Below are 14,531 nucleotides of genomic sequence, written 5' to 3'. Positions count from 1 at the left end.
TTCACCCAGCTAGACATTTTTGAGTGTCTACTAGGTACCAGGCACTGGGGAAATAAGACAGGGCTATCCAGTATATATTTTCCCCTCCTTTTGACAAAACTATAAAACAATTCCAATCTTAGCCCTTTCCTAGTCCTTAGAAGAATGTTACATGCCATGCAGTTTCTAGCTACAGCTTCTTCTAGCAAGGTTTTTGGTAATAGTGATGGTGATGATGAAAGTTATTACACGTGTCCAGTATGCCATGAACTGGGCGGGATCTGCTAGGACTCAAATGTGCTTAGCAGCCGAGGACTCTTCTGCAAGGTCATTCTCTTCATCCCCAAGGCTAAACAGAAGAGAATTGCCTAGTTTGGGCCATTTTCATAGCAGACATTTCTTATAGTTTGAGAAGTTGGCTATGAATACCACTGGGGAACATTTCCCCCAGTAGTTTAGAGTTATTATCCACCCCCAAGGAGCTGAAGCAGAAATCTTCTGAGATTTGGGGAAACCCCAAGAAAACTAATGTTACCAAGCAGATTGTATTTGGACAGTGAAGTTTCTAACACCTACAAAGGTTACCCATCTACTCTATCAAATGGGAATGTGGCAGGTTGATTTTGAAGAAGAAATGAAATGACCAGAACTTTTCAAAAAATTTTCCAAGTTGACCTGTCTCTTAGGCACAGGCAGTTTCAGCTGTCTAATTAAATAGGCCATCCAAACACCGGAAAAGTGGTATCCGAAAGACATAGTGTACCATGCCCAAGGACAATACTGATTAAGATCAAATAGCTAATTGTAAGCCTCAGCCTCTAAATTGCTGCCGGATGAAAAAATAACAGTGTGTGCAATCCAAGCATAATTTCACATAGAGAGAGAATGAGAATTTCTCATTCACACCCCCAGAGGGCTGGAAAACATCAGGGGGGAGGAATTCCATTGGCTGGAAAGGGATAAAAAGAGTTTTCACTGGGGATTACATCACCAGTTGGTGTCATTATTCCTGGTTGGTGAAGACCTTCCCGGGAGTAAAAAATATTTGGTTTGGTCCAGAGTCACAAAACGCAAATATAAGCTGAACAGGAAAAAGTGAGGAAGAGAAGAGAGGCCATGTGATGGCTGTCTCTAAGAGTTAAGTAGAGTTAAATAGAGTCGTGTTAAGTAGATTTCCAGGATGAACAATGCCCTGATGAGAAAGTTAATGCCTTTTCTAAACAGAACCAAAATTCTGTCACAAGTTGTTTCCTTGATTTTGGTGACAAGTGACAATGGGCGGATGGCAAGAGTATGCTAAGATTTGAGACAAACATCTCTCCATCCCTGGCCGTTACTACCAGTTAGATGGCAGTCATCAGTTTTGCTGACTCTGGATCTGTTTCCTTTCCTGGAACTCTCAGATAATCTTATAGCTCCAAAACTCAGCTCATATTAAAGAAACAAAATAAGCACCCTGCCTGGCTTGGTTTTTAGCTCAGGAGGTATCTGGCAATCATAAATATTTCATTAACATAACATTTGCAAAAAAAGAAGTATTTTTTTTATGTATAGTTTTGTAAATCACTGCAAACTCTTTCTGAAAGCAAGCAGGGTATAAATAATTAAAGTAAAATAAAATAATTTAGAAGCTGAACAAGAACAATAAAAAACAGAGTATTAGATGGGATGGAGATTAAAAGAAAGTGAACACACATTCATCTGGAGATGCAACCATTGCTGATTTTATTCTAAACATCTACTCCTTTCTTCCCCTTATCTAAGGATGGGTGCTGAGGAAATGTTGTTCACTGGAGTTTTGTAAATTATAGAAATGTTAATTTTTAAATATTATATCTTTCTAAAAAGTAGATCATTCTCCCTTTCCTGAAAAGAAAAAGGTAGCTGGACTTGATCATGCACACCATTTCTGTGCATGCCAACCCAACTGTCTTGCACTTTCATGTGCCTTCTGCCCTGTCTGAGACTTCCTCTGGCTCTCAGGGTGCACAGGCTCCTATTGGTGGGCAAATGGGAGGTATGAAGATTTAGTGTTCATCTCATCATCCTTCAACAAATGATTAATGGCAATTGGTAGGTTATAACTCATATCCTTTCCTCTGTGAGTAGGATAATGATGAGACATGCTCCACACTATCTCCCAGAGTTTCTAAACATCATTCCAACTCTGTTATCCTCTGTGGTAACCTCCTTGATAATGCAGTCTTATCTCCTTTCTCATTTATAATAATCCCCATCTCATTTCCCTCATTCCACTGTTGGTTCTTCCTAAGATTGTCACTTAAATGAACTACTTGCACTCAAAGCCTTGTCACACAGGCAACTTCTGAGAGAACCCAACCTAAGACACCTCATGAAGGTGTTTCCTTGAGGAGCTAACTTAACAGAGGTCTACAGGTTTGTATTAGTCATGGTTCTCTAAAGAAACAGGACTAATATAATTTGTATACATGTGTATATACACACACACACACACACACACACACACACACACACACATAAAGTATTGGCTCACACAATTATGGAGGCTGAGAAGTGCTATAATGTGCTGTCTACAAGCTGGAGACCAGGAAAGCTAGTGGTGTAATTTGAAGGCTGGAGATCCAATAGTGTAGACTTCAGTAAGCATCTGAAAGTCTAAAAACCAAGAGTGCTGAGGGCAGAGATGGCTGCCCCACTCAAGCATTCAGGCAGAGAGATAACCCAGATTATCCCTTCCTGCACCTTTTTATTCTATTCTGGCCCTCAGCAGATTGGATGATGCCTGCCCACATTGGGAGACAGCAATCATTTTTACTCGTTCTACCAATTCAAACACCAATTTCTTCCAGAAACACCCTCACAGACACATCCAGATAAAATGCTTAACGAGATATCTGGCATTTCATGATCCAGTCTAGTTGACACATAAAATTAAGTACCACAGTCAGGTAGATCACCATCTGGTTGTTTCTCTAAACTATTAGATAAGCCTTTGATTAATGCTGAATAACATATATTTTAGGGTTGCATTATCTGAAGGATACTCAAAATATGAATCATCTGCATTGCTGATTTAAAAATGTTAGATTTTTAAATTTTTAAATGCTGATTTAACAATGTTAGATCTAAGAATTGATATTCTGTACACACACGTGTGCACATGCACAAGCTCTTCTCTGTGTGTCAGAGCAAGCCTAGTCCTTTGTAGGGTCATGGGAGTGAGTGGAGACTACAGTATTTGTGGAGAGAGCCCACAATACTTCCCAGAGGATTTGGTATCTTCTGAAGGGTTTGTTCAAACTTTGCCGTGCAGCATGTTGGAAAATGGCTGCTCCTATCATAAAGAAGTGTCTCTGGGTCTCTTCTAATTATCTCATCTCTTGTAATTGTGCCCTGATCAACTGTCCACACTGCATTAACTACACGAATGTGCCCTGGTTAAATGGTGATCTCTGCATCAACAGTTCTATCTAGTACTACAAGGGGAACACAAATAGGATAAAACTGGGAGCTCCAATTCCAACAAATCTCCAATGATTATTCTCAGCAGAAACATTTAAATTAGAATTTGGTTCCATTTATCTCAGCACTCTACCTGTAGATTAAGAAATTTCTTTTCAGACAGCATGGCAGGCTAAGTGGTATGAAACCACTTCAGTTAATTGCACCTGATGAAATCTTTGCTGCAATCCAGACTACAGTCAACTTCTGGGGTTGGTTAGTATTTGCTGAGACCCTGCACCTCATTCAAATTCATCTAAGGACCCATGATTACCTTTACTGTATTCATTGGTTCACAACTTATCCTCCGATGTAATTATAGAAGCAAAATTAAGAAAGGTACTAGTCACTTAGGAAGAATTGGTGCAAGTGAAAAAAATTATATATATTTATTCTCCCCATTCTTACTCTCTCTCTTTCTCCTTTTCTGGTCAGAATGAGTTGAGTTGGCCCAAAGAAGTAAACCTGAATTTCCTGCAGTGACATCCCTTCAAGTACTAGTTGAACTATTAACTCTCTTTTTTGATTGAAAAGATTGTGCTGTGTAAAATCTGACCTGGGGAATAAGTGGAAGGAAAGCCCCAAATCTTTTCTTTTTTTTTTTTTGGTAAGTGTTTAAGTGAATCTGGAGAGAGCCTTGAAAAGTATAAAGCACCTTAGTAGAACAGCTTGAACTGGCATCACTTCTATTTCAGGGTTTAAATAAACAAATTCTAAATGAAACATACAGAAAGACATCTTCTACTGGCTTATTCAGCTGGGCACAGAGGAGGCACTCATTAAATATGTGAAGATCCAAGAAAATGAATCAAATCAATAGTTAATAGCACTTCGTCATTCTGTGTGACATGCTTGACTTCTGAAAGGCAAAGCAGTGCTTGAACTATTTGGCTTCTAGGGGCTTTTTGTAGCTCTCAGCTCCAAATTTGAATTTATGGCTTGGAGACTTAAGCAAAAGGAAAAGACATATATTCATGCAAGGCTGGTGTATCATATTAAAATTCTAGATTCATTTGTTCATTATAGACAGGCATACACTGGTGGATAACAATAAATTAATGAAGAGGTCTGTTGTCTCACCACAGCTAGGATCTACTCCTGAGTTTTCTGTTTATCAGAGGATATGGAGGGGGCATCCGTTCCCAGGTTAGGAATGAAGAGTATGGACTTCCTTTTCACATATTTAATATTACTGATTTCACTGGAGGACATAGAAAATGGTGTCATGAGTGTGCACTGAGGAACCACTTTTCCTGAAAATAACTCCACCTTGTCCTGATATCACCATCATCCTGTCTACTTCCTATAGAATTTATGGACCTGGTCATCTCAGCTACTTTTATGTTGAGTATGACAATCAGGTGAAAAAAGGATGTCACTTTACTTGCCTTGAATCCACTAAAATCCGTCTCTCAGACCTGTAATTGAGGCTCATGAAAAATGCAGTCGCTGTCATTCTTGGGGCCTCCTCTGTGCCCTAGACTTGTAAAAAGGTTACTTGCTTTACACAGACAGCACCAAATCATCAGAGGGAATCATCTCATGGCAGATTTTAGGTCTACGCTATTTAGTCAAGGAAGCCCAATGTCTTAGACTACCTCATTCTTTCAGGTAAAACATCTTGGCTTGTATGGGGCTGGCCTGGAGCCCGAGGTGAGTGTATCTGTGGAGGCTGGAGGTCCTCTCATGAGGACCTGGCCTCTACTTGCTTGGCTAATCATACTCGCCAAGATCTTTTCACCGCCCAGGAGTGCTGCACACAAGGCCTAATGCCCATGGTTAAGACAGCTGCCTTTTTGTGGTATCATCACCTCCAGGAGTGAGACTGAGGGAAGGCATGAGGGATCTTGATGTCCAGGGCTAAGAAAACAGCAGAGTTGTCTCAGGTTAGTTTTCTCCCCCAAGCAGACCTTGAGTCACGTGCTTGGGTCCAACTGATTTATCAAAGGAAGCACTCCCAGGATCAACCAGTAACAGAGTTGGGGAAGCAAGATAAGAATGGGGATGGAATCAAGCAAGAGCATTTTCAACTGAACTCCCAGACTCAACCTGATCTCATGGGCTCTGTGGAGTATAAATTACACCTCCAGAAACACTATTTGGGCTTGTAAACTTCCATACCCATCAGTCATTGCCTACAGGCAACCCTGGGGTTGGCATAGGGAGACAAAAATCTCCTAGGTATTTTTCAGCTCATATGAAGTACACATAACAAGTGCAGGATGGTGGCCATGTCCAAGGGCAGTCCTCTGAAGGTTGCAAGTGCCAGTTCTCAGCTGCAAAGCACTCATGTAGAAGTTGAGCTGGCAAAAGAAATCTGGGAGACTTGAGTGTTCACTATAGAGCCATTCCAAAACCATCACATATGCTTCTGTAAACTGACCTGGCAGTGAACCACCTCATATAATTGCCCAAAGGAAAAAAGAAAACAAAAATAAGAAAGGTCTTTCTTTAAATATTTATCTGAAACAATATCCCAGAGAAATGCACCTTTGATTCCTATTTTTTGTTCATGCAATAGCACGTAAGGGCATGCTAAACCTAGTGTGTTTCTGTCTGCAGGATGAATCCTGAAAGTAGCATGGCAATGTGCTATTTATTATTAATCACAGAATATTTCACTTAGCGAAGCAGGATCTTGATGCTCCTTCAGGCCAGAAATGCAAATATTTTAAATTCTCATTTGGCTTTGCACCAAAAAAACCCCATCCCACTGAAGATAAATGAAACACTCATTAAAAACTCAAATAGGAAAGAATCATAAATCAGTTCAATGGGGAGACATAAAGGTTTCTAAAAAGAGAATGAATAGGAAAAACAAAAGATTGTTTTGAAATCTGACCCTGGGGAGGAGCTCTGATGAGGTGCAGATGGCCTATGTACTCACCAGGTAGATGTCTAAACTGGGAGGGCAAGTCTTAGAATTAACTTCAAAAGCATCATAGGAGACAGTGTGGCTTTGGGAAGCACAGAAAATAAATGAGAGATAAGAGAGAATAATACCCAGTGGTTGTTTGATATAGGATGCAATTTGAAGGCTTTATTGTGCAGGATTAAAAGATACCAATGTACGGACACCGTGGTTGGCACCCAGAAGTGTGATCAACACCTTGGAATGAGGCATGGAAGCCCGTTGTGGGTAGACATTACCAGGATCTCAGAAAATGGAGTGGAATATTGCATTACGTTTGAATAGGCCCAACAATGGGCTTTTATACTTCTCTGTGGGGTTTTCTTTAAGATGTATTTGGGAAATTGGCATTTAAAGGCAGTTGGGGGCTTTGTGAACAAAGGCAAGTAAGGGAAAAGGAAACTACCATTTCAGTTACTTCTCAAAACTAGCCCAGGCAGGTAAGTGTTATCCTGTTTTACAGATGAGAAGAACAAGGCTTGGGGAAATTATGTAATTTTTCCAAACCCTAGTTCATTAAGTGGAAGAATGAATATATTTCACCCTTTATCCCTTCCATCCACCAACAAATATTTATTGAACACCTACTATGCGCTTGCTCTGGACACTGGGGAACCAAATGATTGTCTGAACTCATATCTATCTGATCCTGACAGCCATTCTTTTTCCATTAGAGTCTAGTGAATAAACTTATTTAAATAATTTCATAGAAAATTATATTACTCTATGATTATGCAAGATATTAAAGAGATTTGTATGGGGTGGTGAGACTATGGGGACACATAAAAATAGGCGTGGAAGACTGAATAATGCTAGATTTAGACACTTGGCAGGAAGACCCAAGCCATTTTGCTTGATATGTACTTAACCACAGAAACAACAAAAATAGTAACAAACTTTTAGGGTCACATTTTCTGATTATAGAACTTTGGAAAAAATTATAAAGAAGCAAAATTTATTTTTAATGTTATAAGCCAGAGATAATAAGTGTAATTATTTTAAAGTATGTTCTAGTTTCTCCCCCCTGCAACCCTTGGCTGCTTCATATTTATCTGGCTTTGAACTTTGTGAATCTGTAGGTTGATGTCTTTTATCAATATGGGAAAAGTTTTAGCTATTATTTCTTTGCATATTATTTGTACTCCATTTTCTCTCCCTTCTCTTTCTTGGACGCCAATTACATTTATTTTTTAACCTTCTCACTCGATCCCCTATGTCCCTTATTTTTTCCCATACCTTTTAAATCTTTTTGTCTTTTTTTGCTTCATTCTGAGTGTTTTTAAGCCATCTTTTAGTTTACTAATACTCTTCAGTGGTATCTGATTTGCTATCAAACTTACCCACTGAGCTTTAAATTCCTGCCCTTATAATTTTCAGTTACATGTTTTTCCCTTTTTTTTTTTTTTAAGGTTTCCAGTCTTCTGCTTAATCTTGTTTTATTTCCTTGAACATATTCAGCATAATTATTTTTGTGTAGTGGTAGGTAACAACATTATCTGTATTCTTTATAAATGTATTTCTATTGTCTGTATTTCTGTTGATTTTCAGTCTTGCCTTCTGTCTTAGTCAGTTTGGGCTGTTACAACAGAATACCATAGACTGGGTGACTTAAACAACAAACATTTATTTCTCACAGTTCTGGAGGCTGGGAAGTCCAAGATCAAGGCGTCAGAAGATTCGTTGTCTGGTGAGGGCTTGCTTCAGATGCTGACTTCTTGCTGTATCCTCATGTGGCAGAAGGAGGGTGGGAGAGCTCTCTGGGTTCTTTTTTATAAAGGCACTAATCTCATTCATGAGGTCTCCACCCTTATGACCTAATCTACCCCCAAATGCCCCACATCCTAATACCATGATTTTGGGGATTCGGATTTCAATATATGAATACTGGGGGGACACACACATTCAGTACATTGTACCTTCTATTGGATCCTAACTCAGAAGCATCACTTGGCTCTATCCTTGTGACATTCTGTAAGCAATAACTTAAAACTAAATAATGGTTCTCATAGTTCTCCATTCTAAGATCTTGTCAAGTTAAAGTTGTACCATTGATTTAATATAGCTTTTCTGGGTTTATGAGGAAAGAAATACTACATGAAAAGTACACCATCCCATGTGCTTTGATTTCAGAAATGCCAGATTATAAAAGAATACACATCTAAGCATTATGGAAATATAGCTATATGCCTTGGGCACAAGTGTTTGTATGTCCTGATTCAGTTTCTCTTTAAGTCTTCTTTTAAAGTTTGCTTAGTGAAAGAAACAAAGGATCTAAATTGTTCTAAATCTCTGTTACTTTCAAGGGCTCAAAAACTCTCTAAAGTTTCTGCTAGTTAAACCCACATTAAATGTAGTAGAGCTATGAGCCGTTAGAACCCTGCATTTGGAAAGTAATGGGGTGGGAGGCTAGTGGACCATGGAAGCACTTCCTTCCAAGGGCAGAAAAACCCAACTATCAGGCTTACCTGTCAAAGCCAACAATGAAAAGGATTTCTTATCCTCTGCTGAGGCACATGTGGCTAGAGTATAGTTCATTTTCTCTTAGTATTCCAAGACTGGTCTTAAATATCACTCAATCTTTCTTGGCTATGAGCTTTATCTAGCAATGGTCAAAATCGATGGGAAGCTCCACTTAAATTACCCAAATTATAGCCCTTTAATAGGCTAATTGGCTACATATTCCCATGCCTGCTAGAACTAGGCAGCCCTTGGGGGCTGTGAAGAATAGGGCTCCCTTCTAAGCAAAGACACTTTTCAACTCCAGTTGATTATTGCTATATGGGAATACAGACCCAGGGTTTCAGATCTGAATTATGTTAGAAATGAATAATACAGATTTTTAAATGAAATCTCCCGATTTTTATGTCTGCAATGAATTCCATTTTATAAAACTTTCAGGCATAACATTATGTTTTTGAGACAATTTCAGTCTGTGGGCCCCAATGGGTGCTTATTAAGCCAGTTTTCAGAATGAATGAGTCTGTGCTATTAGAAGCTGCCACCATCAGTGAGGCAACATAGACTGCTTTATCTGCGTTTTCCTCCCACATCATGGAGGCATTTCTGAAAATATAAGCACTGGAGTTTTCTGAGTTCACTTGAAGCTCAAGAAACCCATTACCCTTTTTATACCATCACAGTATTTTTAAATAGTTTACTCAGTGGGGTCCCTTTTTTATACTTTTACACTTTTATAAAATGGGAGTTTTGGATTCATTTGCCAGAAAAAATGCTGATATTACATAGTCCAAAGGCATACAGAGTGTCATTGAAATCAACTTCCACATAGTCTATGGATGGTCTTAGAGTGGACAAACCAGTGATTTGGCTAATTGTTGCAGCCTTGCCAAGTTGCACATAGGAAAGTTATTTATTTTTAATTCTTAAATATTTTAGAGGTGTTATCTGAATGGAGAATTTTTTTTTGCCTGGAGGCAAGCAACTGAGTTGCTTGGAAGGCAGTTGTAACAGTTACAGGGAAGAAAGCATATCAAATGCATAATTGTGGGGGCCAAGATGACCGATTAGAAGCAGCTCTGGTCTGCGGCTCCCACTGAGAAAAATGAAAACAGCAAGTGAATCCTGCACTTTCAGCTGAGGTATCCAGGTCCTCTTATTGAGACTGACTAGGTGGTTGTCATGACCTGTGGAGAGCAAGGAAAAGCAGGGTGGAGTGATGGCCCAGCCGGGAGCTGCATGGAGTAAAGCAAACTCCCACCCCAGCCAAAGGGGGCAGTGAGTGATGTGCTACCCTGCCAGGGAAACCACAATTTTGCCATGAATCTGTGCAACCCATGGATCAGGAGATCCCCTTGTGAGCCTGTGCCAACAGGGCCTTTGGTCTCAAGCACAGAGCTGTGCAGTCTCTCGGAGGCTGCTTGGGTTGCGGCCAGTGGCAGCAAGCTGGAGACTGCCTAAGATGACCAAGTTCCCAGGGGGAGGGGAGGCAGCTATCACTGTGGTTTCAGTTGGCCATTTTTCCCCACTGGTCCAGAAAGATTGGATGGTTTGGATGGAGAAGAATTCCTCACAGTGCAGTACAGTGACTGTGGCAGATTTTGGCCAGACTCCTTCTTCAGGTGGGACCTGGATCCATGCCTCCTCACTGGGTGGCACCTCCCTGCAGGAATTCCAGCAACTCCAGCCAGGGATTTATGGACAGAATACCAATCTTCCTGGGACAGAGCCCCTGTGGGGAGGCAGTCATGATCTCCTGTTCAACAGACTTGGTCTTTCCTGCTTGCTGGCTTCTGAGGTGGCTGGTAGTCCAGACAAGTGGGATTCCCCCCAGTGCAGTGCACCTGCTCTGCTAAGGGGCAGCCAGGTTGCTTCATTAAGCAGGCCCCTGATCCCGTGCCTCCTTACTGGGTGGAACCTCCTAACAGGGGTTACCAGACACCTCATACAGGAGAGTTCCAGCCAGCATCAGGTTGGTGCTCTTGTGCAACGGAGCTCCTGGAGGAAGGAGCAGGCAGCCATCTTTGCTTTGCTGTAGCCTCCACTGGTGATCTCTCCAGGTGTGGGAGGGACCCAGGTGAGTAGAGTCTGGAGTGGACCTCCAGCAAACTGCAGCAGCCCTGCAGAAGAGGGGTCTGGCTGTTAAAAGAAAAACGGAAAGCAACAACAACATTGACAAAAAAGACCCCACAAAAATCTCATCCAAAGGTCAGCAGCCTCAAAGATTGAAGGTAGATAAACCCATGAAGATGAGAAAAAAATCAACATAACATGCTGAAAATTCAAAAAGCCAGAGTGTCTCTTCTCTTCCAAATGATTGCAACACCTCTCCAGCAAGGGCACAGAACTGGACTGAGGCTGAGATAGATGAATTGACAGAAGTAGGCTTCAAAAGGTGGGTAATAATGAACTTTGCTGAACTAAAGGAGTATGTTCTAACCTAATGCAAAGAAGGTAAGAATCGTGATAAAACACTACAGGAGCTGTTAATCAGAATAATCAGTTTAGAGAGGAACATAAATGACCTGATGGAGCTGAAAAACACAACACAAAAACACAATGCAACCAGAAGTGTCAATAGCTGAACAGACAAAATGGAGGAGGGAATCTCAGAACATGAAAACTACCCTGCTGAAATAAGACATGCAGACAAGATTAGATTAAAAAAAAAAAAAAAAAATGTAAAGGGATGAACCAAACCTCTGAGAACTATGGGATTATGTAAAAAGACTAAACCTGCAACTGACGGGGGTACCTGAAAGAGATAGGGAGAATGGAACCATGCTGGAAAACATACTTCAGGATGTCATCTCGGAGAACTTCCCCAACCTAGAAAGACAGGCTAACATTCAAATTCAGGAAATCCAGAGAACCCCAGCAAGATATGCCATGAGAAGGTCAACTCCAAGACACATAATCATCAGACTTTCCAAGGTTGAAATGAAGGAAAAAATGTTAAGGGCAGCCAGAAAGAAAGGCAAGGTCACCTACAAAGGGAATGCCATCAGACTAACATTAGATATCTCAGGAGAAACCTACAAGCCAGAAGAGATTGGGGGCCAATATTTAACATTCTTAAAGAAAAGAATTTCCAACCCAGAATTTCATATCCGGCCAAACTAAGCTTCATAAGTGAAAAAGAAATAAAATCTCTTTCAGACAAGCAAATGCTGAGGGAATTTGGCACCACAAGACCTGCCTTGCAAGAGTTCCTGAAGGAAGCACTGAATAGTGAAAGGAAAAACTGTTACCAGCCACTACAAAAACACACTGAAGTACACAGACTAATGACACTATGAAACAACTACATAAACGAGTCTGCAAAATAACCAGTGAGCATCATGATGACAGGATCAAATTTACACATAATGATATTAACCTTAAATGTAAATAGGCTAAATGCCTCAATTAAAAGACACAGAATGGCAAGCTGGATAAAGTGAAGACCCATTGGTGTGCTGTGTTCAAGAGCCCCATCTCACATGCAAAGACACAGATAGGCTCAAAATAAAGGGATGGAGAAAAATTTACCAAGCAAATAGAAAGCAGAAAAAAGCAGGGGCTGCAATCTTAGTTTCTGACAAAACAGACTTTAAACAAACAATATCAAAAAGATAAAGAAGGGCATTATATAAGTGTAAAGGGTTCAATTCAACAAGAAGAGCTAACTCTCCTAAATATATATGCACCCAATACAGGAGCACCCAGATTCATAAAACAAGTTCTTAGAGACCTAAAAAGAGACTTAGACTCCCATACAAAAACAGTGGGAGACTTTAACTCCCCATTGTCAATATTAGATCGTCAAGACAGAAAATTAACAAAGATATGCAGGAGTTGAACTCAGCTCTGGACCAAGTGGACCTGATAGATATCTGCAGAACTCTTCCCCCAAAAACAAAAGAATAAATATTCTTCTTGGCGCCACAAAGCACTTACTCTGAAATTGATCACATAATTGAAAGTAAAACACTTCTCAGCCAATACAAAGAACTGAAATCATAACAGTCTCTCAGACTGCAGCACAATTAAATTAGAACTCAAGATTAAGAAACTCACTCAACCATACAATTATACGGAAACTGAACAACCTGCTCCTGAAAGACTCCTGGGTAGATAATGAAATTAAGGCAGAAATCAAGAAGTTCTTTGAAACCACTGAGAGCAAAGAGACAACATACCAGAATCACTGGGATGCAGCTAAAGCAATGTTACAAGGAAAATTTATAGCACTAAATGCCCACATCAAAAAACTAGAAAGATCTCAAATTGATATCCTAGCATCACAACTAAAAGAACTAGAGAACTAAGAAAAACAAACTCCAAAGCTAGCAGAAGACAAGAAATAACCAAGAACAGAGCAGAGCTGAAGGAGATTGAGACACAGAAAAACCTTCCAAAAATCAAAAAATCCGGGAGCTGTTTTTTTGAAAAAAAAAAAAAATAATAAAAGAGATAGCTAGCTAGATTAATAAGAAAGGAGAGACTAATTAAAGAATCAAATAGACACAATATAAAATAATAAAGGGGATATCACCACTAACCCCACAGAAAGGCAAACAATTATCAGAGAATGCTAGAAACACCTCTATGCAAATAAACCAGAAAATCTATGATAAATGGATAAATTCCTGGACACATACACCCTCCCAGGACTGAACCAGGAAGAATTTGAATCCCTGAATAAACCAATAACTAGTTCTGAAATTGAGGCAGTAATTAACAGCCTATCAACCAAAAGAAGCCCAGGATCAGACGGATTTACAGTCGAATTTCACCAGAGGTACAGAGAGGATCTGGTCCCATTTCTTCTGAAACTATTCAAAACAATGGAAAAGGAGGGACTTCTCCCTAACTTATTTTATGAGGCCAGCATCATCCTGAAAACAAAACCTATCAGAGATGCAACAAAAAAAACCAAAACTTCAGGCCAATATCCCTGATATACATCAATGCAAAAATCCTCTATAAAATACTGGCAAACCAAATCCAGCAGCGCATCAAAAAGCTTATCCACCATGATCAAGTTGGCTTTATCCCCAGGATGCAAGGCTGGTTCAACATGTGCAAATCAATAAACATAATTCATCACATAAACAGAACTAAAAATGAAAAACACATGATTATCTAAATAGACACAGAAAAGGCCCTTGATAAAATTCAGCATCCTTTCATGTTAAAAACTCTCAATAAACTAGGCATTGAAGGAACATACCTCAAAATAAGAGCCATTTATGACAAACCCAAAGCCAATATCATACTGAATGGGCAAAAGCTGGAAGCATTCCCATTGAAAACTGGCACAAGACAAGGATGCCCTCTCTCATCACTCCTATTCAATGTAGTACTGGAAGTTCGGGCCAGGGCAATCAGGCAAGAGAAAGAAATAAAGTGTATTCAAACAGGAAAAGAGGAAGTCAAATTTTCTTTGTTTGTGGATGGCATGATCCTATATCTAGAAAACCCCATCGTCTCAGCTGAAAAGCTTCTTAAGCTGATAAACAACTTCAGCAAAGTCTCAGGACACAAAATCAATGTACAAAAATCGTAAGCATTCCTATACACCAACAACAGACAGGCAGAGAATCAAATCATGAATGAACTCCCATTCACAATTGCCACAAAGAAAATAAAATATCTAGGAATTCAGCTAACAAGGGAAGTGAAGGATCTTTTCTTTTTTTTTTTTTTTTTTTTTTTT

At 39.8% G+C, this 14,531-nt stretch overlaps 1 protein-coding gene across 3 annotated transcripts in view; it reads left to right on the top strand.

The window, feature by feature from the left end:
- Positions 1-14,531, top strand: part of PAMR1 (peptidase domain containing associated with muscle regeneration 1) — a 99,583-nt gene that overhangs the window by 71,470 nt on the left and 13,582 nt on the right. For 2 of the 3 annotated variants that reach the window (XM_017849743.1, XM_017849745.1), the window contains exon 7: positions 8,010-8,060. The exons of the other annotated variant lie outside the window; for it this stretch is intronic. In XM_017849743.1, the coding sequence (XP_017705232.1) occupies positions 8,010-8,060 (51 nt within the window). The remainder of the gene's footprint in view (positions 1-8,009; positions 8,061-14,531) is intronic. 3 annotated transcript variants of the gene reach the window in all.

The sequence above is a fragment of the Rhinopithecus bieti genome, unplaced genomic scaffold (assembly GCF_001698545.2).
Source record: "Rhinopithecus bieti isolate Rb0 unplaced genomic scaffold, ASM169854v2 scaffold_32083, whole genome shotgun sequence".
NCBI lineage: Eukaryota > Metazoa > Chordata > Mammalia > Primates > Cercopithecidae > Rhinopithecus > Rhinopithecus bieti.
This window is presented reverse-complemented; position numbering and strand designations above follow the sequence as displayed.